Here is a 24,043-nt window from a genome sequence, read left to right as displayed (position 1 = left end):
GCCGCATCACATGCACCTCTCCATGCGTTCTCTATGATGAAGGCGCATGCACGAAGCGCACAATGACTGCTCCGACAAGAGAGGTCCAGAACGCAGAACGCAACCACAAATTAGCTGCAATACTGTATAAGCCACAGGGGTCAAAGCATGAAAAAAAGCAGCTGCTTATACACAGGATATTAGGGTAGATTGGACGCAGTCTGAGAACACAAAAGGCCAACGCACCAGGAAACTCTCAGCGTACTTCCAACTGCCACATAGATCAAAAATGCTACAAGAAGGTACAATCAACCAAACAGCAACTTATCAAAATGACTATATACGAAAAAAAATCTAGTTCAAATTTAACAAGCCCTCAATAAATGTTATACAACCCAGGAAAACATAATATATTTAAAGAGGACACAGGAGGCGGAAAAGATTATTACTAAAAAAAAATAAAGAAAAAAAACACGTATACCCCCACCATGTCCCAAAGTAATGAAATAAACACATCCTGATGCGCCGGCCCAAACAAACAAAACGACGGTGAGGTGAACAAGCCAACCCTATGCAGGGCCATGGCCTTGTCACCCCACCGCTATTCCTAAACAAGGAAACTGAAAGGAAACTAACCCTAAACAAAACCAAAACCGAAAGCAGGACAACCGCTCACACTAGGACAAACAAAAAACTAAAAGCTACTGAAAATACAGAGACTGCTGTTCAGGCATGGCCAGCAACCAGCGGGAATCCGCTGAGTGTGCTGGAGAGGTGGGGATAGCAAGCAGGTCATATGAGCAGAGCATGGAGCAAAGAGAGAGCAGAGCACACGTGCCCGTATTTATATCGCTACGTAAAGAGTGAGGCCAAATTCAGCTGCCTCCTGCAAAAAATACAAAAACACAAAAAGATCAAACACATAAAAAAATGCTCACACATAACACATGTAATCTTGTGTGAGGGTTTCCTATAATTAAGCTTTCTAGCACTAACTGCAGATTAAGTTACTTGTCTTGCGTCTTAGACATTGCCAAACTAATGTCAACTGTTCAGAGCGTGAATCAGCCTTGAAGGAGCCATCAGCAGCTGTTATGAGCAACAGAGGAGAGCTATGCAACTGGACTCCTAGTTTTATGATTATTGTTTCTGGCACTTGTTGCGATTCTATTCTCTGCTGCTGACGGTGGATGCACCAGGGGACTTTATTGAATGCCAAAAAATGATGAACAATGAGGGCTAATATAGTAGTGGGCCTTTGTATGAAACTCAACACAAAAGGGTAAAGAACAACTGTCAGAGAGCAAGGATGAATTTATTGGTATATATGTTTATGTGTTTATGTTTCTTATGTTCTTATTCTTTCATTTGTTTTCTTTCTTTTCTTGGGAGAATGAACAGAATAAGATTTTCATTGCATGGTATAACTGCTGTTGTACTATGCACATGACAATAAAACTCTCTTGAATCTTGAATTTGTCTTTTTCATAACCCTGATCGTATAACAGCCCTATTAATAAGGCCCTATGAAATCTGTTTTATTTTTGCCCAAATTCCGTTTTAATTTTTAGAATTCTGTTTTTTTACTTTTTACACTTATTTTACCTGCATAGAGTGTGAGCTTTTTGCGTTATTGAATAAAACGTCCATTAATTACATGCAAAAACCCTTACATTTATTGATGCCATACGTCATCATCATAGGTCATACATCATTGGCCAGCTTTGCCCAGTAATTGAGAAATGGATGTAGCCTGTCTAACTTTTCTAATGGGATGTCAGCTTCTGCACACATTGGAACAAAATCTTCAACAAACTGTAATGCCCGTCCGTGCTTGTGATTAAGGAAGATGTAGTCACCAATGTAATGCCAATTGCATTACTAATGTAAAATATTTTTATGACCTCCTTATTTTGTTTACACAATTAGACAAGACGACAAGGCAAACAGTGCTCTTAATTTGAAAGCCGGAAGTGTGTTGTGCGTGTTGAGAATGTCGTCGTCAACAGGCTTGTAAAACGCCCGCTTACATTAAAGTGGTAAAACACAACACTGTGTAAACACTCATCCAGTCGGAGTCGCGCGCACACACAGCCGCACTAGCATGCTCTGCTAAACTAAGCTAACCTCGCTAGCTTCCATTCATGCTCTGTAATAGGAGTTTCCAAGTTGTTTCGCCGCTGTTTTGACATGTTTAATTCGGAAAGGCGCGGGTTTGTTTGTGATGAGATTCCGCCCTGATTGAGCGGTCCTCCGGGGAAATACTTGCCCACACAAACGTTCCTTCTACACTCAATGATACAATTTTATTCACATTATGTCACTGTCCGCAAGATTCTGCGTTTAACAGTACATTCCACTTTTATTGTCCAATTCCACAATTCTGTCCGCAATTCTGTTAACGCAGAAATCATACTGCCCTATATAAACCACAAGCCCTCCCGGCTCTGCAGCGCTTTCCTAGCACTCAGGTGGTCTCTCATGACTCAAACGTTCTCGTATTACTTCACACAGGCTGTGCAGTCAAAGGTGTTCATATAATGCAGCAAGTCCCCTTCAAATGTATGGTCTATTGTCAATTGCAATTTATGGCATCACTGTGACCTCAAGGCAAAGCAAATCCCTTTTTCAGACGGTCTATCCAGATGCATGCCTGTCTCCTGCATGGTGTCTCAGTACAACAATCAACCATGGCTGGATAAATACAAATGACTTAACAGTGTTGGTTTTATTTTCTGTTCAAAGAGAAAGGGCACTGAAAGATGCTGTTTAACAAAATAATGTGGGATTGTTGGAAGTTGTCTTCTAAGGGTTGTAAGTTAGATGAGGTCAACTTAAAATCTTAGTTCCAAAAAACAGTTCGCTAAGCTGCTTGCTCTAAAAGGGACTGTATGCAGCCGATTTTTCCAGCTGCAGAGAGGGCACCAACATTAGAACTTAGTGCTTGCATTATTTCTTGCCTCTTCCTGCTTTGAGTGCTCCAACGTAACACACCAATGCACACTAGTCATGTCTACTGTCAGCTGAAGATAGCAATTTGACAAACTTTAGCCATCATTGAATGTATAGCCTATCGTGACAATAACATGGCTGTAAATTGTTGATCGGCTCTCTGAGACTGCTTTAGTGTTTTTTTACGTTACGTTACATGTACGTGTATACCAACAACTGTGAGTGACATCATTTTATTCTGGCCGAACGAAAGTTTATAACAATTTTTGAAAATCTGCTGTTTTAAACCTATTGGTAGCATATGCTAGTTGGCTGAGGGGGGTGTATTTTTGTGTTTTCCAAAAATGTAATTCAGAGCGAGTTGCATATAGTCCATGTAACATCAGTAAGGTTCCAGAAACAATTTCAACCCCATGTGTGTTCTACCACAAATAATACATACACAAGCAAAAAAGCACAGTTAGCACTAACAACATTGTCATTAATATTCATTCATTTTCTATGCCACTTGTCCTCACTATGGTCCCTGGGCATGCTGGTGCCAAGAGGCGGGTTTACACTCTGGACTGTTCACCAGCCAAGCGCCGGGCACATATAGACAAACAACCATTCACACTCACATGCATACCTACGGACAGTTTAGACTCTCCAATTAATCTAACCTTGGGGATTCTCCAATCAGAGTTTTATGCTGCCGATTCCGCTCATCGATGAGTGAGATTCACACATGGATTAATTAGAAATTTTTCGATTTATTTATGATGAGTGCTATTCGCCAGGGGTGCTGTATAATGGAGAAAAGTCAGGACAATTCCAAGGTCCCCTGACTGCCAGGGGGGCCAAAAATGGGTAATTACTGATCAAAATTAATAATACATTAACCAAAACATAATCGTTTTCATGGGGCCCAGAATTCCTGGCTGCACCCCTACGACTGGCTAAATTTTACATTTCAAGAAAACACATATCACTCATGAAAATTAAAGAGAATGAGAAGCCTCCTTTAAGGAGACTCTGGATGTGAAAGTACATTGGCGGAGACCTAGTTGGACTTCCAGGTATCACACAGGTGGGCCCCAAGTGAGCGAGCAGTTGGGGAAACCCGGTGTCTTCCACCGCTGACAAAGGCTGGTCATCACATCAAACGAATTCAATTATTTTTGGGCTTTTTATTAGCTTAGCCTTCTGACTACCACGCACATACGCGCGAGTGCTGTCCAGCTTTTTGGCTGCATTAGCTGCCATTTGACTGATGATCACACCATAAGCCTCGAAAACTCACCATACTCAGTCAAGTGTTTGTTCTTCAAATGTCATATAAATTAAAGCTTATTATCGTGCAGTTTTTAAATGAAACTTTTTATTGTTAAGGGAGAAAAAAAAGCCAAAAAGCCTGTCTCTCTCTCTCTCCCTCCTGCCGGTTGCAACTTCTGTCTGCAGCATTGTTCCACCCACGGGGCCATTTGACTGGTTAAGCAATCCACAGCACGCAATAGTGCAGAGCCAGAGGCAGAGCAAAGAGGGAAGTTTTTTGTGTGGAGAACATCCTGAGAGCAAACACACATGTTAAGGTAAACGCAGAAAACTCCCTCAAAATTGTACCAAACACCCCAGTGCTCTACATCTCACAACTACTACTAACATTACAATGAGCAGCAGAATACTGCAAAAGCGGAGTAAACATTAGCGGCAGCTCTGCAAGCTCATAGTCCATGATAGTAAAAGCATGTGTGTGATGGAGCAAGAGCGCGTAAAATACTCAATTCACTTGTTTTATTGGAGGGAAGCATGCCAAGGTGGAAGCTGGTTAGCTTAACATAACATTAGTTCACCGGTCTGTCTCTGTCTAAACGCTCAGCAGTTTGGACATAGCTCATCAGAGTTCATTTTTTTGGCAGTACAATGCTATAGTTATTCATGTAAGAACTTAAGTGATTTTGGTTATTATCAAGAAAACCATGGGAGTTGCTAAATATCAGCTCTTAAATTAAACTCGAGCTATATTTGTTATCATCATTATATTTGTCCAAACAAATGTACCTTTAGTTGTACCAGGCATTAAAATGGATCAATAAACTGAAGAAACAAGGGTGGTCTAATCATTTTTTCCATGACTGTACATATGTCATTGCAGAGTGTAATCATATATTATAAACAAATGGAAAAAAGAAACCTAAGCAGAAAAGGCACATACTACAAGGAACAGGAACATACAACAGGCCTACAGAGTCAGATTTTTGGCAAGAAATACCAGTCTGTCAACATTTGCTGGCTTCAGAGATGAACGAAGGCAGGTCACTATGGCTATGTTCACACTACAGGGTATGATGCCCAATTCATACTTTTTTTTTTTACTAAAATCCTATCTTTTTATGTAGTTGTCCACATTACCAAAAAAATGTGACTTGTATTTGTGTGTAATTATTGAAATTCATGGATCTTGTACAATTGCAAACAGCTAAAGTTATGCACAACAACCTGCTATCCAACAATCTAGAACAGACTTTACCAGAGAAAGCACACAAGTATCATTGGACTTAGCTCTACATGTTTGTCAGGTTTGATGTAGAGTTTTTATACGCTGCTTGCTTGGGGGTATTCTGCGAAAGTGGCTCAACCAAGCCAGGCTCCGTTCTCAATAAACGGTGATGCCATCTCCGAATTAGTTAAACAATGCAACTTTCATAGCTGGTCGTGACCAGGTTATGGTTTTAGCCTAAGTTACCATGGTGATACCGCTGCTTTAAAAGAGAGCTACCTTCGCTGAACAGGCAAGTCCGCCTTTCCACTCAACACAGCTCGCTAACCAGCTGAACCCGCTCCGCAGAATACCCCCTTGGTCTTTCTGGGCAAACAAAAACGTGAAGAAACATAAAAACCCCAAATAACCATAAAACAATATCTTTGTCTACATTATTTCATATTTTATTAGGTCGTTCCATCTCTTTTTTTCTCTACTTTACTGACGCGACGGCAGAAGAGAGCAGATGTGAACACGTGACACAACCAGGAAGTGTTCCGAAGGCAAGTCACATCTCTCCAGCCGCGGCTGGAGGATTCTCAGAAGGACCCAGACTTCGTCGACTCTATAGGCTGGGTCCTTCAAGGGTGCAGACCCCGAATTGGAACATAACTCAAGTATTTGCGTTGAACTGCCCATTCGATGGTTAAGGTAACAATGGTTACAGTACCTGTCCTGTGATGCCAGTAATAACAGCCACTTTCCTCTTATTCCTTGTAACTTCGGAGCACTCAGCCATATTTTTATTTCACAAAGCGACCGCCAGAACTAGAAGAGGCTGACCGTTTGTTTAGTTTACAGTGAAACAGATAATGACTGTCACTGAATATACTGTGTACACACACTGAATTCATCTGAACACGACCTAGCAGGAAGAAGCTGTTGAACCAATGAGAGGACAGCAGTAGAGACGCTTCAATGAAGAGGGGTGACTCTTCATAAAGACTGGGGCTTTCATGCACAGCGCTATCTGCAGGATTGACTTGGAAATACACTGCATATATTTGTATTTGAATGCTGTGGTTTGGTAGCAGGTAGATTTGTATTTTATCCATACACTTTGGCTGACAACGTATAGAGTCATTTGTGGTTTCCAGACGCTGCCCACGGCTGCGTTCACTTTGTGGCGATATTATTTTCTCTCTCGACTTATTAATTTACTTATTAATTTACTGTTCATGGCTTGTTATTCTGTAACCATTTATTCATTATACAATGTTAGTCAGATGAATTGGTTTATTTACTTATTATTTTTGGTGATGTCAGTTTTAAGTAATTATCCATTCAATACACAATGTTATGTAAGCTATTTTTTGTGACGCCCTTATTTGGGTACCACCCCCTACAGGATGTGCTATTATTTTGAAGGCGGGAAGTGTTGTACTGTGTGTGGAGGTGACTTGATGAGAGAGAGACGAGCGGCGAAGAATAAACGTGCATCCTGCAGCTCCGGCTCCTGTGCCTTTGTCCACTCTGCACTCCCACAATATTAGTGGAAATTTTCAACTGCTCGGTTACATTGGTGGCAGCGGTGGGATCATCCAGTGAGGAAGCCCAGCTGTTTCTGTGACGATAAAGCGTGAAGTTTAGGCAGTTAATGACAGTTAGCCAACCTGCTAACTTGTATTAGCTTAGCTGCTAAAGTATAGTGTGGACGTGTACTGAGCTCACGTGTTGGCTCGTTAGTGACAAGGAGGCCTGCCGTGAGTAAGAAGGATGTGGAAGCGTGACGAAGACCTGCTGGATTATACATCCTCTCGCTGGGAGAGGCCTTTCTCCAGTAATGTGAAAATTGAACTGCCGCCACTGTTCTCTGGGGACGACGACGAAAGTTTCTCCTGCTGGTCGCGCCAATATGAAGTGGCTGTGAGGGCGCTCGTGGCAGGTACCGGCAGCAACTATGATGATGAACTAGCCCGAATTCTCCCTACAAGATTATCCAAGGCTGCTTTCTTGCTGTGGGACAGTTTACCTGCGGCAGTACAAGCGGATTATCCTACAGTAAAGGAGAAGCTGCTAGATGCTTTTCGACAGAGACATTTCCTGGACAACTTCAGAGCTAACCTTGCTGCTCGACGTCGTGCCCCGGGTGAGAGCCTGGACGTCTATGCCGCTGATATAGGGAAGCTCGTGGACGAGGCCTTCCCTAATTATGGGGAAGCCGCACAAAAGGAAGAAAAATTTCGTAGATTTCTAGCTGGACTTGACCCATGCCTTAGGGCGAAATGCCAGGAGCAGGGAGCTTCTGATTTAGCTGAAGCCCTGATCATTGCAGGCCGCTGTGATATAGCCCGAGAGACTTGGAGAAGTGACTACACCTGCCACCCCGTCAGCGTACCTGCAGGTAGGGGTGCCCACACCCAGGTGCATGTCATCTCAGAGGAGGCTCGCTGGCATCGTACCATGGAGGTGCTGGCAGAAGACATGAAGGAAATGAGGAAAGACATTCGAAGACTTTCAGCTGAAAATGAACGGCTCAAGTGTCGCGGCGGGAGCAGCGAGGTCTGTCGATGCCAGTGTGGGGCCCGGGGTTGCCAGTCCTTGCATCCCTGGTCTGAGCCGCGAGGACGTTCGCCTTCTCCAGGATGGCGAGCTCGACGTGAGGACCAGAACACCGGACTAGATCGCCGCTCTCCATCTCCCTACTTTGACCGAGCTGTTTCTCCTGAGGGGCGGAGCCAAACACCGACCAAGACAAACAGCTTCCACGGCAACTCATCAAGACGACAAGGGGTGAGATTCCTCTCTCCAGGCCGCCAAGACCCCGCCAACCCGTCGGGAAACGGGATGTAGCTGGTGTCGTGGCCCAGACACCAGCTACCACACCGCAGGGTCCTTCCAAGGAGGTAACCTCTCCACCTTCTCAGAGTCACGTTGCTGCATGTTCTCCGCCCACTGAGCAATGCTCCTCATATGTGCAAGGGAGCATTGAAGGTACGGAACTCAATATTCTGATAGACTCTGGTTCCTCTGAATCATTCATTAGTGCCGATTTACGCCAGTCTGTTCCGGCCCTGCGCCATCGCCCCCTTAGCACAAATATTATTGCAGCGAGGGCCGTAAATGGACAGCTGCTGGACACATTAGGGACTGTGATGACTACATTACGCTTAGGTAATCAGACATGGCAGCATGTTTTCCATGTACTTCGCAAGTCCACTCAAAATGCAATTCTCGGTCTGGACTTCCTGACGGCACACCACGCCCTGTTGGATTTTTCCCGTGGTAGGCTGCAGCTGTGGGGCATGGATGTTAACTTGCTGAGCAATAAGGACTTGATTCCGGTATGTTGTAATGTGTCCCTCACATCTACTTTAACACTGGCCCCCTTGAGTGAGATGTTGGTCCCGGTGCGCGTCTCTCCCGCCGGGCCGGTTGACCACCTCCCTGAATTTATTGGTTACATTGAGCCTAACCCTCAGAGTAAGAGTGGGTGTGTGGTGGCTCACACGCTTAACTCTGTAAAAAATGGAGCTACAATAGCCCGACTGCTGAACCCTACCAATCAAGGCCTGACGCTGCGAGGGGGCATCCATCTCGGGGAGCTCTTCTCTGTGAATGAGGGGGAACTAGTGACACCTACAGTCCCCACCCCTGCGATGGTGTCCCGGGTGGCTGCAACTGTAATGCTGCCGGTGTCCTTGGCAGAATCCCCTGTTAATGCTTTGCAGATGGGACAATTGAGGGCCCTGCTAGATGAATATAGCGACATTTTTAACACCTCCAAAGCAGTAACTGGTAAATGCACCCTTATCAAACACTGCATTAACACAGGTGATCACCCACCTGTGAGACAGCGAGCCTACCGGGCCTCTCCTGAAAAGAGGGAGGAGATGGACAGACAAGTGGCTACCTTGCTTGACGACGGAGTAATCGAAGAGAGCTGCAGCCCATGGGCCTCCCCTGTTGTTCTTGTAAAGAAAAAGAATGGTGATTGGAGATTCTGCATAGATTATAGACGCTTGAACAGCATCACAGTGAGGGACTGCCATCCCCTGCCCCGCGTGGATGACACTCTCGACGCACTGGCGGGATGCTGTTGGTTCAGTACCTTGGATTTCTCAAATGGCTATTGGCAGATCGAGGTGGCTGAGGAAGACCGCCAGAAGACAGCTTTCACCACGGGGAGGGGCCTGTATCAGTGGCGGTCCATGCCCATGGGTCTCACCAACGCACCTGCCACGTTCCAGCGCATGATGGAGCTGGTTCTTCGGGGGCTTCCGTGGCAGGTGTGTATGGTCTATTTGGACGATGTGTTAATATTCAGCCCAACGTTTGAGGAGCACCTGGCCAGCCTGCGAGAAGTGTTCTCGCGTATACAGGCCGCGGGGCTCAAGCTTAATCCCCGGAAATGTCACCTTGCGCGGGACCATGTGGTGTTCCTGGGCCATGTGGTTTCACGTCACGGACTGCAACCAGATCCGAGAAACACGGACAAGGTAAAGACTTGGCCCACACCACAATCACCTACCGAAGTGAGGGCCTTCTTGGGCCTGTGCTCGTACTACAGGCGATTTGTGAAAGACTTTGCTCATAAGGCTGACCCCTTGCACCATTTAACATGCAAAGATGTATCTTTTGAATGGACTAATGATTGTAACGCAGCTTTTGAGCATTTGAAATCTGTGCTCTCGTCCGCCCCAGTAGTTGCCATGCCGGATTATGCTGCTCCTTTTAAAGTGTACACTGATGCCTCAAATGAAGCTGTAGGGGCGGTGTTAGCTCAGGATAAGGAGGGGCTGGAAGGAGTAGTGGTTTATGCCAGCCAGTCACTTACTAACACCCAGCGACGTTGGTCTACATTTGATAAAGAGCTATGGGCTGTAGTGTGGGCCGTCCGTCAATTTAGGCATTATATTGGGGCGTCTAACTTCACTATAATAACTGACCACAAACCTCTTCTAGGGCTCCGGGGCATGGCCATTGACAAAGATCCATCCGGGAAGAGGGCCAGATGGATTTTGGAGCTGGACCCCTTTAACTGGGTCATGCAATACAAGCGGGGGCCTTGTCACACCAACGCTGATGCCCTCTCAAGGCGTCCCGAGAGGGACACACAAAGTACCCCTGTCCAGGTGAATATTGTTGACACTCACCCCACAACAGGTGAAATGTCCCCCTTGGGTGCAGTGGTGCAGCCTGCTGAGCCTGGCACCAGGGGGCAGCACCTGCATGTCCTTTTGGCTGACACGGAAGCCCTGAAGACACAACAGCAGAATGATCCAGACATTCATGTTGTGGTGAACTGGATCCAGGCCGGGGGCTCCCGTCCACCTCGGGGGAAGCTGAGAGGCTGCTCCCGGTGGCTACGGAAGCTCTGGACGGAGTTCCCAAGGCTGTCGCTGGTCAATGGCCTTCTATGCCGAACGGTGAACTCCTGCCACCTGGGGGAGGCCCAACATCAGGTGATCGTTCCTGCAGCACTGGTCCCTGAAATTCTCTTTCATCTGCATGGGGGCTCGCTTTCCGCACATTTCGCAGCTGAAAGAGTGTGGGAGCAGGCTAGAGAACGGTGCTACTGGCCTTCCATGCTCAAAGATATTCGGCAGTGGTGTGAACAGTGTGTGCCATGTCAGACTCGCAAAACACCCGTACCAAAACACCGTGCTCCAATGGGGGGGTTACAGGCTGTGAGGCCATTCCAAAGAGTGGCAATGGACATTTTGGAACTTCCAGTGACATCTAGGGGAAGTAGATATGTGCTGGTGATTGAGGATTATTTTTCAAAATTTGTCAACCTTTATGCTCTCCCCAATCAAACTGCTCAATCGGTTGCTCAGTGTCTGTTTGAGGATTATGTGCTAGCACATGGCATCCCAGAGGCTGTACATAGCGATCAGGGCAGACAGTTTGAGGCAGAAATTGTACAAATGCTGTGTGAACTGCTAAGCATTAAGAAAACTCGTACTACACCATATAATCCCAAATCTGACGGTATGGTTGAGCGTTTTAATCGCACCCTTATCGATCAGCTAGCCAAATCGCTGCTGGCTTGCAGGGGTGAATGGGATGACTATTTGAAGCAGGTGGCTTTTGCTTACAACACGTCAGTTCACGCGAGCACGGGGTACACTCCCTATTACCTCGTACATGGTCGGGAGGCTCGGGTCCCCGTGGATGTGTTAGTGCCAAGGCAACCAGATAATGCTGGTTTTTCTGTCTCTCATGCTGACTTTGTCTCTACTATGGTAGAGAGGCTCGAGGTGGCTTTTGTGAACGCCAGGCAGAGTGCAGTAGTTGCTCACGAGAGACAGAAATTGTATCATGACTCTAAGGCCCGCCATAAACCGTACAGCGTAGGGGACCTTGTGTGGCTGCATAACCCCCAGGAAAACCGGATGAAACTGGCTCCCCATTGGAGGGGCCCCTTTAAGATCACAGGTGTCCTGGAGTCGGAGGGGGTGTCAGCCCTCACATATTGCATCAGTGACCCCCTCGCTGAGGATGGATGGGCGCAGGTAGTTCACTACGATAGGTTGAAACCATATGCCAGTGGTCTGATTCCAGAGCCCCCCTCAGAGACCCGCCCTTGCCCTACTCTTGGTTCACCTACACGGTGGGAGGAGTTGCCTGCTTCTGTTGCGCAGGATGAGTATATGGTGGGATCGCAAGAGTATTGGCCATCCTTGCCTGTGTCGCGTGCAGGGAGGACCGCTAAACCTCCAGCGCGGTTCAGGGATTTTGTTACCTACCGTTGAGGCCTGGCGGTTATGTTCTTTTGCCGTTCTTTTGTGATTGTGTGTAATACTGTTTTTGTTTGTTTTGTTTTTTCTCAAGGGCCGTTATGCACCTTTACTGTTTATATGCTGTATATGGCAAGTAAAAAAAAAGAAAGAAGAGAAGATGAAACATGTCTGTGGGATATGTCAATTGCAGATGTTTGTGTTCTATGTGCCACTATTTGAGTTTAGATTTCTGTGTCAACGAGGACGTTTGATTTTGTTGGGGGGGAGGCATGTAAGCTATTTTTTGTGACGCCCTTATTTGGGTACCACCCCCTACAGGATGTGCTATTATTTTGAAGGCGGGAAGTGTTGTACTGTGTGTGGAGGTGACTTGATGAGAGAGAGACGAGCGGCGAAGAATAAACGTGCATCCTGCAGCTCCGGCTCCTGTGCCTTTGTCCACTCTGCACTCCCACAATATTAGTGGAAATTTTCAACTGCTCGGTTACAGTTATGTCACTCCCAAAAACGTTATTAAGATAGATAGAAATTTGAGAAATTATAACATAATAGGTCATTTTTTTTCTAATATTCTATCCATGGTGCAAGTGGACAATTTATAAGCCCTCTTTTCTTTGTTCCAAAAATTATTTTACATTTTTTTCCGTGTATTTTTTCAGTGGTGTATCTTTTGCAAAAGCATTTGCTAGGACAACAATACTGTAAATCATTCTCGTCCAGGTGATTTTTTTTCTGCAGCGGAAGCTTCATGACCAGTTGGTCGGCACAGCACATTAAATTAAACGCACCTTGTCAAACATTTCGCATTACTATATGCTCCCAATTACACCCTTCTGAATGCACTGGTATTGTTATATTGTTGACATATTGTCACACAACAAATGTTTATTAGAGCTTAATATAGTGTATGTTATCACATACCGGTAGTTGATGCTAACTTTCACAACTTTTACCATGAGATTTCTGTACAGCGTTCTTGAAAGCTGTAAAGCCAAACCCATTAGTTCATTTGGCCAATTTTAACTTAAAACAGCTTGACATTCGCTGCCGCGATGACATCCTACGGACTGAGGCGCCAAGACTGTGTGCTAGACGGAGCAACTTTTCCAGGCCTACACACACACGCAACCAAGGACAATCACACATATGCACATGCCACACACACCCCCATCCCATTCCTTCGCCGCTTGGTATGTTGTATACAGTATGTACGGACGGGTGATTGCACAATTCTGTAAAGTACAAGTAAAGGTCATTCACTCTCTGTCTCTCTCTTAAAACCAACACTTAGCTTACCTCATGTGCTACCGGAAGAGTCTACTCTGCCTTGCGTGGTAGATTGGAAGCCCCATGCTAAAGGCTGAACTAGAGTCAAGATAATGTTTTCTAAGTTTTCTCAACTTTTCACTTTACACTCACTGAAGAACTCGGTGGTAAGCATCAAGTGAGCATTACAGTAGTGCGCAGTTTTTGTGTGTTTTCTCAAAATTTTGCAAGTCAAAGTGTTCACCTGATTCAAAATCTTTAACTATGGTAACAAATTGCAAGTTGGGTTTTATAATGTACTTTATTTTGTTGTTTTGTACATACTCTACATGTATTAATATCATTACACAAAATGTATCATAAACAGCTATTTAGCAAAATTACACAGCTTTTCAGTTCAAAATGGAACTGCAAACAACTGAGACAAACATTCCATCACATAAAGGTGTAATCATCAGGAATCTGAACAAGTCAGCCAAAAACCGTAAGAGGCAGCATTATGACCAGTGACTACAGTACAAATGGGTGTAATGGACAGGATTGAAAGGATCTTTTTTTAACCCTTAACAAAACTGTGACAGTACTAAAGTCAATGTCTCTGATCTGCACACCACTGAACTGAACTCTCACTAATAATGTGCAGAAATGAGAGAAATTCTGTTTGACACTTATGAAAAATATACTGAACAAAGCAAAGCACTTTAAGTACAGTCTGGTGCTAAAACAGTAAATAAATGAACACCAACACCAGTCAAAAACATAAAACATTCATAAAGGTAGTATTGTGTTCTTTGTTATGCCTTCATGGAAGGTGACAGCGCTACCTACTTCAGGCTGCCAAAGCAGCATGAAAGCAAACAGCAAGAAATAAAAAGTGCCATGAATGTGTTCTGTATATGACATGAACCAGACCTTATATGGTCACTAGCATGGTATAACTTATTTTACAGAAAATGACTAACAAAATCAACAAGTTCTGTCCTCAATCAAGATCTACTGTATGTAAATTCCTATATTTTTGGCAAAATAATAAAGTTTTTCATATAAGACTTGACATAAAAACAAAGAAAGAAACGTGTATTCTCAAAAAATACAATTCAATTAGTAGCATTCAAAGTGTTGTTTGCTGAACCTTGGAAAACAGACAAAAAGTGCCATGCATGCACGTTATAACTCATGATATCAGTAAACTATAAAATATGACTCTCAGAGATGGTATAGTAAAATGATAGATGCTGGCTTTGGTTAGAGGACTACAGCATTCGTTTGACAACGCTCTTCAATTTTATCTTTACCTTTAAAATAGTACATTTTCATTTATTTAGTTATTACAGTGTATGTTTTTCTTACATCTCATCAACTGCAGAAGCATGTCACAACACAAATTAGAGCTGTGACAGACTCACTTTGTACAGCAGCAGTCCCCAACCTTTTTGAGCCCATGGACCGCCGTTGCTTTCTTGCCTCCCATTATCCTGAGTAGTTATCTGTGAGGTTTTGTCAGCATCCCAGAGAGAAAGCTTGTTCATGTTTCATTTTTGCACCTGCCGGTAGTGACTGCAAGCACCCAAGATGTATATATCAGAGTAAAATAAATATCTTTGTATATTCTTTTTCAAATAAAAATGCCCTTACTTCAAACATTGATATGCATTTACATTAAATGAAATGTAGTCGTTACAAAGCTATTACAAAAAAGTGTCTATTAATAGTTTTTTTTATATATATATACCGCTGGATATAATTTTATATGATTTCCACGGCCGTGGTGGTTGGCGACCCCTGCTGTACAGAACAAAGAGTTGTTCGTATTACAAATAACATTATAAAACTGCCAAATTCTTTTGTTCTGGCCTCATAAAAACACTGCTATAGATCAGAGGTAAGAGCAGCTATTCCAAGCATATATGGGGATGCTAGGCAGTGAGTAGTTATCCAGGAGCCATACAGGTACAGTAGCATTGGTCCAGTGTTGGGCTTCAGGGCCCTACATTGTCAAAAGCCATGATGCCAGTTTTTCTGAAAGTGGAAACACACTTTGGTGAGTAACAAGAGAATAAACTGAAAAAAAAACCTGTCAGTTGGTGTGAGAGAAAACCAGGAAAATATCTCACCTGCCTAGCACTCTGGAGAGGGCGCACGCGTGGAGTGACACTTATTTTTCTGCATTGAGAACAGGATACATTGATTTAGAGAATTGGAAAATTCAATATAAATGGGTAGTAGTAGTATTAGTAACAAAACATTGTTTTAAATGTGTCACTGGAATTATACTATATTCTCTAAAAATCTAAAATAAATACATTTTTTAAAAAGTATACTAGTACGCACCAGTACATGTAGAAAGTATTCACAGTGTTTCACTTTTCCTACATTGTTTTATGTTACGGGCCCCATTCCAAAATTGAATATGTTTTATTTTTCTAACCAAAATTTTACACACAACACCCCATAATGTCAACATGAAAAATGTTTTTGAAATGTTTGCAAATTAATTAAAAGTAAAAAAAAAAACCAACAACTATGAATTCGCATTTGCACAAGTATACACATGATTTGCCATGAAGCTGAAAATTGAGCTCAAGTGCATCCTGTTGCTGGTCATCCTTGAGATGTTTCCACAGTTTAATTAGAGTCCACCCATTGTAAATTGACTTGATTGGACATGATGTGGAAAGGCACACACCTGTCTATATAAGGTCCCTCAGATGACTCTGCATGGCAGAGCCTAAATGAAGCATGAACTCAAAGGAATTGTCTGTAGACGTCTGAGACAGGATTGTCTCCAGGCACAAATCTGGGGAAGGGTACAGAAAAATGTCTGCTGCTTTGAAGGTCCAAATGAGCAAATGGAAAAAGGATGGAACCACCAGGACTCTTCCAAAAACTGACCATATGTCTAAACCGAGCAAGTGGGGGAGACAGTAGATGACCAATAACCCATGTTCACTCTGACAAAACCCAAGCTGTGGAGAGAGAAGAATCAACCGTCTCTGCAGTAATCAACCAATCAGGTCTGTTGGAAGATGGAAGCCACTCTGTTTGCCAGAAGGCAGCTGAAGGACTCTCAGACCATGAGAAACAAAATTCTTTGGTCTGATGAGACAAACATTGAATTCTTTGGCATGAAGGCCATGGATTGTGTTTGAGAAAAAACAGGCAGACACCGTTCATCGCCTGGCCGATACCGTCCCAACAGTGAATCATGGTGATGGCAGCATCATGCTCTGGGGATGTTTTTCAGGGGAAGGAACTGAGGAATAGTCAGGAGAGAGGGAAAGATGAATGCAGCAATCATAGAGACATCCTGGATGAAAACCAGCGCTCTTGACCTCAGACTGAGGTGATGGCTCATCTTTTAGCAGGACAACAATCTTAAGCACACAGCCAAGATATCAAATGAGTGGATTCAGGACAACTCCGTGAATATCACTGAGTGGCCCAGCCACAGCCCAGATTTGGATCTCATTGAACATCTCTGAATAGATGGGCGAAACTGCCCAAACATAGTTGTGCCAAGCTTGTGGAATTATATTCAAAAAGACTTGAGGCTGTAATTTTGTCAAAAGTGCAACAAGTATTGAGTACATTTTTTAATACATTTGCAAACATTTAAAAATAGCTTTTCATGTTGTCTCTTGGGTGTTGTGTGTTGTGTGTGTGTTGTGTGTGTGTGTGGTGTGTGTGGAATTTTGAGGGGAAAAAAAGAATTTATTCCATTTTGGAAGCCTGTCATGTAACAAAATGTGGAAAAAGTGAGGTATTGTCAATACTTTCTGGATGCGCTGTTTTGACCTAATAAGCGACAGGACAAGAAAAGAAGTTTATTTTCCTGAAAAACCTTACCACTGTCTCTGATGCCCACGTTAAATGTGTCAACTTAAATGTTAATTGTATTAACAGCTAGCAGCAAGTGAGCAGCTCAGACAGGAACGGGAAGTAGAAAGGAAAGTTGATTTGAGGCCAGAAGCAGATCTGTTGCTTTTTCAATACATTTATACAATAATACTCAATACGCGACCATCCCGACCCTCCAGCAGTCTGGTGCTCACGGAAATGTAAGCCACACCCTTGTTTGTTCTTAAACCTGATTGGACGTTAGTAGATGCATTCAATGCGGCAGATTCTGTGGGATTTTGAAGTCATCAGACTAAAGTCCGAGTCATATCCCATGTCACTGATGTCAAAGTCGAGTTGCAAGTCTTTGATGATATTGTCAAGACGAGTCCAAAGTCATTAAAATTGTAACTCGAATCCACACCTCTGGAAAATAGACCATTACCTTCAAATGTAAATTATAGTGCAAACTCCGGTCTGAGAGCCACGGGTGTCTGAGGGACTCTGCAGCACTCATCCTCCAGCTTTTGCTCTTTACCAGCAGACGAGTGATGAAGTCTTTAGCCTCATCAGAAACATCTGTAAACTCCTCCTCCTCGAAGTTCCACTGACAAGCCAGAATGTTGTTTAAAGTCTCGTTGTCATCATCCCCTAGGAAAGGAGACAATCCACTAAGTCTGAAACGAGAAAAGAAAGTGACAATCAGGGTGGCTGGTTAACAATACAAGTATAAGAAACATTGCTTTATCATCCCATAAAGGACACACAGTTTTGTAGTAGAAGTGGCCGAACAGTTGCTTTGAAACTCACAGCATGTAAGTGATGACACCAAGGCTCCACATGTCTGTGGGGAAGGAAACAAACTCATAGTTGATGACTTCCGGTGCCAAAAATTCAGGCGTTCCAAAGTTGACCTTCAGCTTCTCTCTAGGTTTATATCTGTTAAAGAGACACATTGTTATATCATGGATAAGACGCACTTATGACGTAAAAATGAATGACAAGGTGAAAATATTACCTCCTGGCCAGGCCAAAATCTATTATTTTTATCTTGTTTGTAGCTCTGCTGACACATAGGATGTTCTCTGGCTGAAGATTTAAAAAAAAAAACCAAAACATATGACACATTATGTCAAATATATCAAAATAATTAATGAAAAGAATGGCCACCAATGATTTCTAACTTTCTAGCATGGCTTGTTGTGAAGATTCTTTGTTGAATCTCTGTCGCGGTCGGGTCTGGAACCAATTAACCGCTATAAACGAGGGACGACTGTTCATTTTGAATACTGTGTTTGCATAATAATGTGAGTACGTACACTATGGACGAGGATATTCTTATGAAACTCTAAATCAAGTAATAATTAGTCATTGGCTTGGCACGCACCATCATTTCTGCATCTTAACTCATCAGTTTACAAAGACATTTTGGAGAAATGTATGATTCTAACGTTGTGAGAGTGTTCTGGTAAATAGTCTTTTCTAGAAAGATTGTTGCCCAGTTTATAAAACAAGGTCCTTATCTAATATCAGTGACCTATGACTTTACAAATGGTCTTTTAAATTAATGGGGAAACATTAACAACAAATACAACAACCCCCACCCACACACACACTCACACTTCCAATCCCAGAAACTATTGCACCGGCAAAGAGGGGCAGACTCCATATTTACAGTGTTGGTGTAGTAGATGCATGTCCCAATACTTATGGTAATAGGCTTTAGTGAAATAAAGGATGGGGAAAAGTAACATTTTCACAATGCGAAATATAAAGGTGCATTATGATTTAAAATGTTTACCTTGAGGTCGAGGTGTAGTATGTACATCTTGTGCATGTATTGCAGTCCCTCACAGATCTGGTGTATAAACAGCACTGTGTCAAACTCAGTCAGGTTGTAGTTCTCATCAATGATGCGGTCAAACAACTCTCCTCCTTCAACACTAAAGCACAGAGAGGAGAGCAACACAATTACAGTTAATTCCACCGTCCAGACAATATGGGACAGCGCATGCTGTACCGTACGGTTGATTCAGATGCCCTCGCACTTACTACTCCATGACCAGGATGATGTCATGGCGGGACTCAAAGGCTGCATACAGCTGGATGAGGTTGGAGTGGTTTAGCTGGTTCATTACCTGGATCTCATTCCTCACCACATCCTGATGGGCATGATACAGCACGTGTAAATAAACACATGTGGACAACCAGCATAGAAAGTTTAATAAAAATGTGGTTTGGAAGACATTCTTTTGAGAGGTAATTAATACCCAAGCAGTAAAGTAACCACCCATTACAATCTCAATCCCTTGATTGAACATGCATTGTGTTTTGCAGTCATCACTGGTTGGTTATCACTGCACCTTTTCCTTCTGGCTCTTTGCCCTGATGATCTTGGCTGCCAACGTCAGGCCAGATGAGTTCTCCACACACTTGTGGACCTGTCCAAAACGCCCCCTGGTGAAAGAGAGGATAACATAACTTATTATAGACCATGAAGACGTGATCCAGTCACCATGACAATGACTACTTTTTACGACATTTCCAAGCCAGTCTGAAGATGATATAAAACTGTGTTTTTACGGTAAAATTTGTTCTGGGCTGGAAAATGGCCATGTCATTTGAAAAAATTATTACAGCCATACAGTCTGCCATTTCCGTCAGTAATTTGACTCTCCAGTGTGTGAGGGAGCATTTAGCTCTGCTCAGTTACATCACTGAAGTAAAAAAACAAAGAAAAACAAAACAGTGGCCCAAAAACGGAGGTACAGACCATAACGTGGGTTCCCTGTACGGTTGCACACTGGGCACACACACACGCACACACACATATACAGTATATCCTTATATTATTGTTACTTGTAAGATTCAGATATTTATTATTTCTTGACACGGAGCTGCTACAAAAGTTTTGATGTAAAAAGGAAGCTATTTTTGTCAAACAACAGAACCCATCATTGAATCGGAATGGTGGTTTGAGGTTTAATTTGGACCCTGTGTTCAGCAGGTTACTGAGACCAAAACCCACAGCTCTTAGTCTTGCAAATGAGGTGAAGCCAGGGCCGAGCCAGAACAATAGATGCTAACGAGCCAGTATCAGAGTCGTTCATACCCAACTCAGGGAGCGACACTTCCCTTTTATCGGAGGTGCTAATAGCAGGAGAGGATTATACCACTACTCCACCCAGGCTTAGTGTAAGGAACCAATAGAAGGAGGGTGTTGGCACACCAATTCCGCCCACTCTTACTGTATTTAAGGCCTAGGCTACCAGCACTTATTAGTTCGCTGACGAAGCTCTTCGGATGAGGAGCAAAACGTCCGACACCTTCTTCACAGTACAGATGACGTCTCAAGAAGCCTTTCCCTTGATGTAAAAAGAGTTTCACTGTATCTTGTGCAAAATGACAGTAAAGCCTCTTCTTGTTCATTTCTCCTGCTGTTGTACAAATGGAACAGACAACAGATGGAAATGAGAGGCAATTAGCATGACAACCTCTAAAAAGTAATGGTTCTACAGGTAATTTCCATACCCTTCTCCTTTATTGATTTTTGGTCATTTTTGCATTTTGCCACTGCTCTCACCACTAGTGGGGCTAAGCCCCACAGAAGTAGCTCAGACAGTGCTATGCAGCCAGGATAGCACAGCAAGTTTTGCTCTGTCTCCCAGCACAGTGTCAAGAGCATGGAGGAGATACCAGGAGACAGGCCAGGACACTAAGAGATGTGGAGGGGCCACAGGAGGAGAACAACCCAGCAGCAGCTCCTTTGTGACAGGAGAACAGGAGGAGCACTGACAGAACCTCCCCCCCGTTAGTGACCAAAAGCAGGACAATAATGTGCATGTTTCTGCTCAAACTGTCAGAAACAAATGCCATGAGGGTTGTATAAGGGTCCAGTGTCCACAGGTGGAGCCTGTGCTCACAGCCCAGCACCATGAAGCCAGATTGGCTATAAGATCTTACCTTGTTGTTCCTTTATTTTTTTTTTTGAGCAGTGTATTTTTTGCATATCCAAAAATTAAAGTAAACTCAGCCAATGATTATGCTGTATGGTCTCACTCACCCTCCTAGGACTTCTTCTCTGTTGATGGAGTAGTAGGCAGCTATCTGATGCGGTTTGGGAGTCACTATGCGATGTTCAAACGGTGCTGATGGTGGAGGACTTGAGTCTAAGGTAACAGCAAAAGGTAGAGAAAAAGGAAATAGAGACCAGATGATGATGATGTCCCAACAGCATAGCATTATGTCAGTATAAAAGTAATGCAAAATCAGACGTCACAATATGATAACAAATCCAAGTCTGCATGGGTGCCAGAATTATGGAATATTTGTAAAAAGATTAGGCTTCACATAGGAGGTTTCAGTTTTACCTACAAATATGCTCACATGTTTAGCTTATACTCATTCTGTTAACTGTCTGTGTATTAAAATTGTAAGTTGTGTAAAATTATCAGGCCAAATTGTAAGAAACCTGATGAAGCAGTGGGAGTTTGAGAGCTGACAGAAGAAACCAAATTTCTAATTAATCCACCAGTTTTCAAGTTATTGATGCTCCCACAATTATGTGCATTAAATCAAGGAACATAAGGATTGCAGTTTACAGCACGGGATTTGGAAATGAAGTCACACTTTCAGACGACACGCAGTTTTGTATATACAGTTAGAATTTTGCAGCTTCACACTACTTTTAAAAAATATACAGTATTAATGAATCCTGCTGTTTCGTGGTTGAATACGGCCTATAAAAAAAAGTATACATATTTCAACAAATTGTGCGTATTGTTTGCCTAAATTAACCATTTTCAAGTATAAAAGTAGCTAAATGCACTAAAATACAAATACAGTATAAGGCATTACGAAGAAGTGTTCAATATGCAGTATTGTACACTGGTCACTAGGTGTGAGTAGGTGAAACATACAAGTACCAGACTTCATCACCAAAAAACAGGCTTTTATTGCAGGTCTGACTCATCTTACAACAAGCACAATAATAATGACTTGGGGTGTCTTGAGATCTCCTGTCACAAGATCTCGCAAAATTTAAATGTGACAAGATTTCTCGTTCAGAAAAATGTTTTCTTGCGATAAAAATTAATCACACGATAAATGAAATTGAACTCGATAATTTTGTCGGCTTCGATATGTTGCCAGGTGCATGCATGTCTGTTTTCCTCTTCTCTCGCCTCCGAACAGGCAGGAAGAAGGTTCACTCTGTGCTTGTTTTCAGCCCCTGAGCGCGTTTGCTGTTTATTGTTTTTGCTTGTATTTCAGTTTATTTAAAACACACATACACACATTATAAAGACATTGTTGTGATGTTTGAGATGTGTTTGCATCTCCCAGTCATCTAGTGACAATGAGCCGTTCTGATGACGATGGGACTAGAGACATGTTTACGAGTTTGGAGATACATATATAGTGTTGGAATTGCACTGCTGTTGATGTGTTCAGGTCTGAATAAAGTTATAAAACAGAGTCAGACTGGTGGTTAGCATGTTGGCCACATGATCTGGGTTTGACTCTCCCTTGGACATCTCCGTGTGAAGTTTGCATGTTCACCCCATTAATTGTTTTTGTTTCGTTGGTTTACTGCAAACTACTACAAGTTTATAAATATTGCAAAGAAATAGAACACCCTGAGACTGTTAGTGCAACTGTTGACTAATGCAATGTAAAGGCCCTGAAAATGTCCCCTGATAATTTGTGTTTCTGTGGTACCGAAACAATAAAGATCTCACCTATGAAGAATTCCTTCACATCGGACTCGTTTCTCTCTTCTTCCACCTCTGTTTTCACTGCATCAGAGTTAATGTGTTGTGGCTTGTTTTCTCCCAACACCAGCTCATCAGCCTTTTTTTCTTGAATGTCTTCCACACGACTTTTTTTAAGATCGTCCTTTACCAGGTCTTCTTCTGTGACGCGACGTTTGCTGCAGGATGCCACATCACCAACATCTTCAGAGCTACTCACACAGGCACGTGATTTGAAATAAATACATACTCATTCTTTGTGAACGATGTGATGATTAATGAAATTGTGCATGTGCAAATACCTCTCTTGTTTTAAGACAGACGACGTGTCAGTCTTTGCAGAAATGTCGGTAATGAATGACACTTCTGCTTTATCATCATTTTCATGTTCCTCAAATTTTGCATCTTCCTCAGGACCCTCTTCAGCATCTTCTCCAATCTCCTTAGCTGATCCCTTCAGAATGAAATTGGACAACTCCAGATGTAACCTATTTGCCCATTCATCTGCCTTTCCATGAGAATGATCTATATTCTCTTTGTTGAGTTTGTCTACCTGCTCTGGCAGCACAGGTGCAGGAAGTGAGTCTGAAGTAGGGGAAAACACAGAAAGTATTTCATACAGAGGGTGTCCACAAATCTCTAATTTAAAAAATATTACAAAAGTAGTTAATGAGCTGTTAATCAGACAGCATCATATTAAATATGGCAAACAAACTTCAATATCTACTCCTAATTTTTTAATAATTTCCACACATTTGTCCAATAATTAGCTTTTGTAAAAATGTGTTAATTTGTAAAGAGACTTTACGGACATCCTGTATACCTATCATCTCTCATACATGCATTTTTTTTTTATTCTGGTATCTTAACAACTATTGGATAGACCGTTAATGTCAGCATGCAAAGTAGGAAGTCTCTGGTGGTTGTAAATCAAGTCTACCTGATGTTTCCAGGGACCACTTCTTCATCTGGGCTTTCAGGCTCTTCAAGTTCAGTTTGCCTTTATCTTTGGCATCCTTTCCCTAAAGAAAGTAAAAACAACAATTCATAAT

The 24,043-nt window shown here is 42.9% G+C and overlaps 2 protein-coding genes across 6 annotated transcripts in view; both read right to left on the bottom strand.

Annotated features, from left to right (window-relative positions):
- gmds (GDP-mannose 4,6-dehydratase) overlaps nucleotides 1–6,341 on the bottom strand; it is a 111,476-nt gene extending 105,135 nt beyond the window's left edge. For both annotated transcript variants that reach the window (XM_054789465.1, XM_054789464.1), the window contains exon 1: nucleotides 6,123–6,341. In XM_054789465.1, the coding sequence (XP_054645440.1) occupies nucleotides 6,123–6,191 (69 nt within the window). In that variant the 5' untranslated portion in view covers nucleotides 6,192–6,341. The remainder of the gene's footprint in view (nucleotides 1–6,122) is intronic.
- Nucleotides 6,342–15,518: 9,177 nt separating this feature from the next.
- The window catches only part of mylk4b (myosin light chain kinase family, member 4b), a 40,320-nt gene continuing 31,795 nt past the window's right edge, over nucleotides 15,519–24,043 (bottom strand). For 3 of the 4 annotated variants that reach the window (XM_054789298.1, XM_054789295.1, XM_054789297.1), the window contains exons 3-14: nucleotides 23,932–24,013; nucleotides 23,545–23,576; nucleotides 23,294–23,445; nucleotides 22,980–23,203; nucleotides 21,305–21,410; nucleotides 19,605–19,698; nucleotides 19,294–19,403; nucleotides 19,043–19,184; nucleotides 18,260–18,330; nucleotides 18,052–18,180; nucleotides 17,687–17,918; nucleotides 15,519–15,567 (exon numbers count right to left, since the gene is read on the bottom strand). In XM_054789298.1, the coding sequence (XP_054645273.1) occupies nucleotides 15,523–15,567; nucleotides 17,687–17,918; nucleotides 18,052–18,180; nucleotides 18,260–18,330; nucleotides 19,043–19,184; nucleotides 19,294–19,403; nucleotides 19,605–19,698; nucleotides 21,305–21,410; nucleotides 22,980–23,203; nucleotides 23,294–23,445; nucleotides 23,545–23,576; nucleotides 23,932–24,013 (1,419 nt within the window). In that variant the 3' untranslated portion in view covers nucleotides 15,519–15,522. The remainder of the gene's footprint in view (nucleotides 15,568–17,686; nucleotides 17,919–18,051; nucleotides 18,181–18,259; nucleotides 18,331–19,042; nucleotides 19,185–19,293; nucleotides 19,404–19,604; nucleotides 19,699–21,304; nucleotides 21,411–22,979; nucleotides 23,204–23,293; nucleotides 23,446–23,544; nucleotides 23,577–23,931; nucleotides 24,014–24,043) is intronic. The other variant, XM_054789296.1, reaches the window with a different exon arrangement.

The sequence above is a fragment of the Dunckerocampus dactyliophorus genome, chromosome 10, assembly GCF_027744805.1.
Source record: "Dunckerocampus dactyliophorus isolate RoL2022-P2 chromosome 10, RoL_Ddac_1.1, whole genome shotgun sequence".
In the NCBI taxonomy this organism is placed as follows: domain Eukaryota; kingdom Metazoa; phylum Chordata; class Actinopteri; order Syngnathiformes; family Syngnathidae; genus Dunckerocampus; species Dunckerocampus dactyliophorus.
Note: the sequence above shows the minus strand (reverse complement) of the source record. Positions and strands in the feature narration are given on the sequence as shown.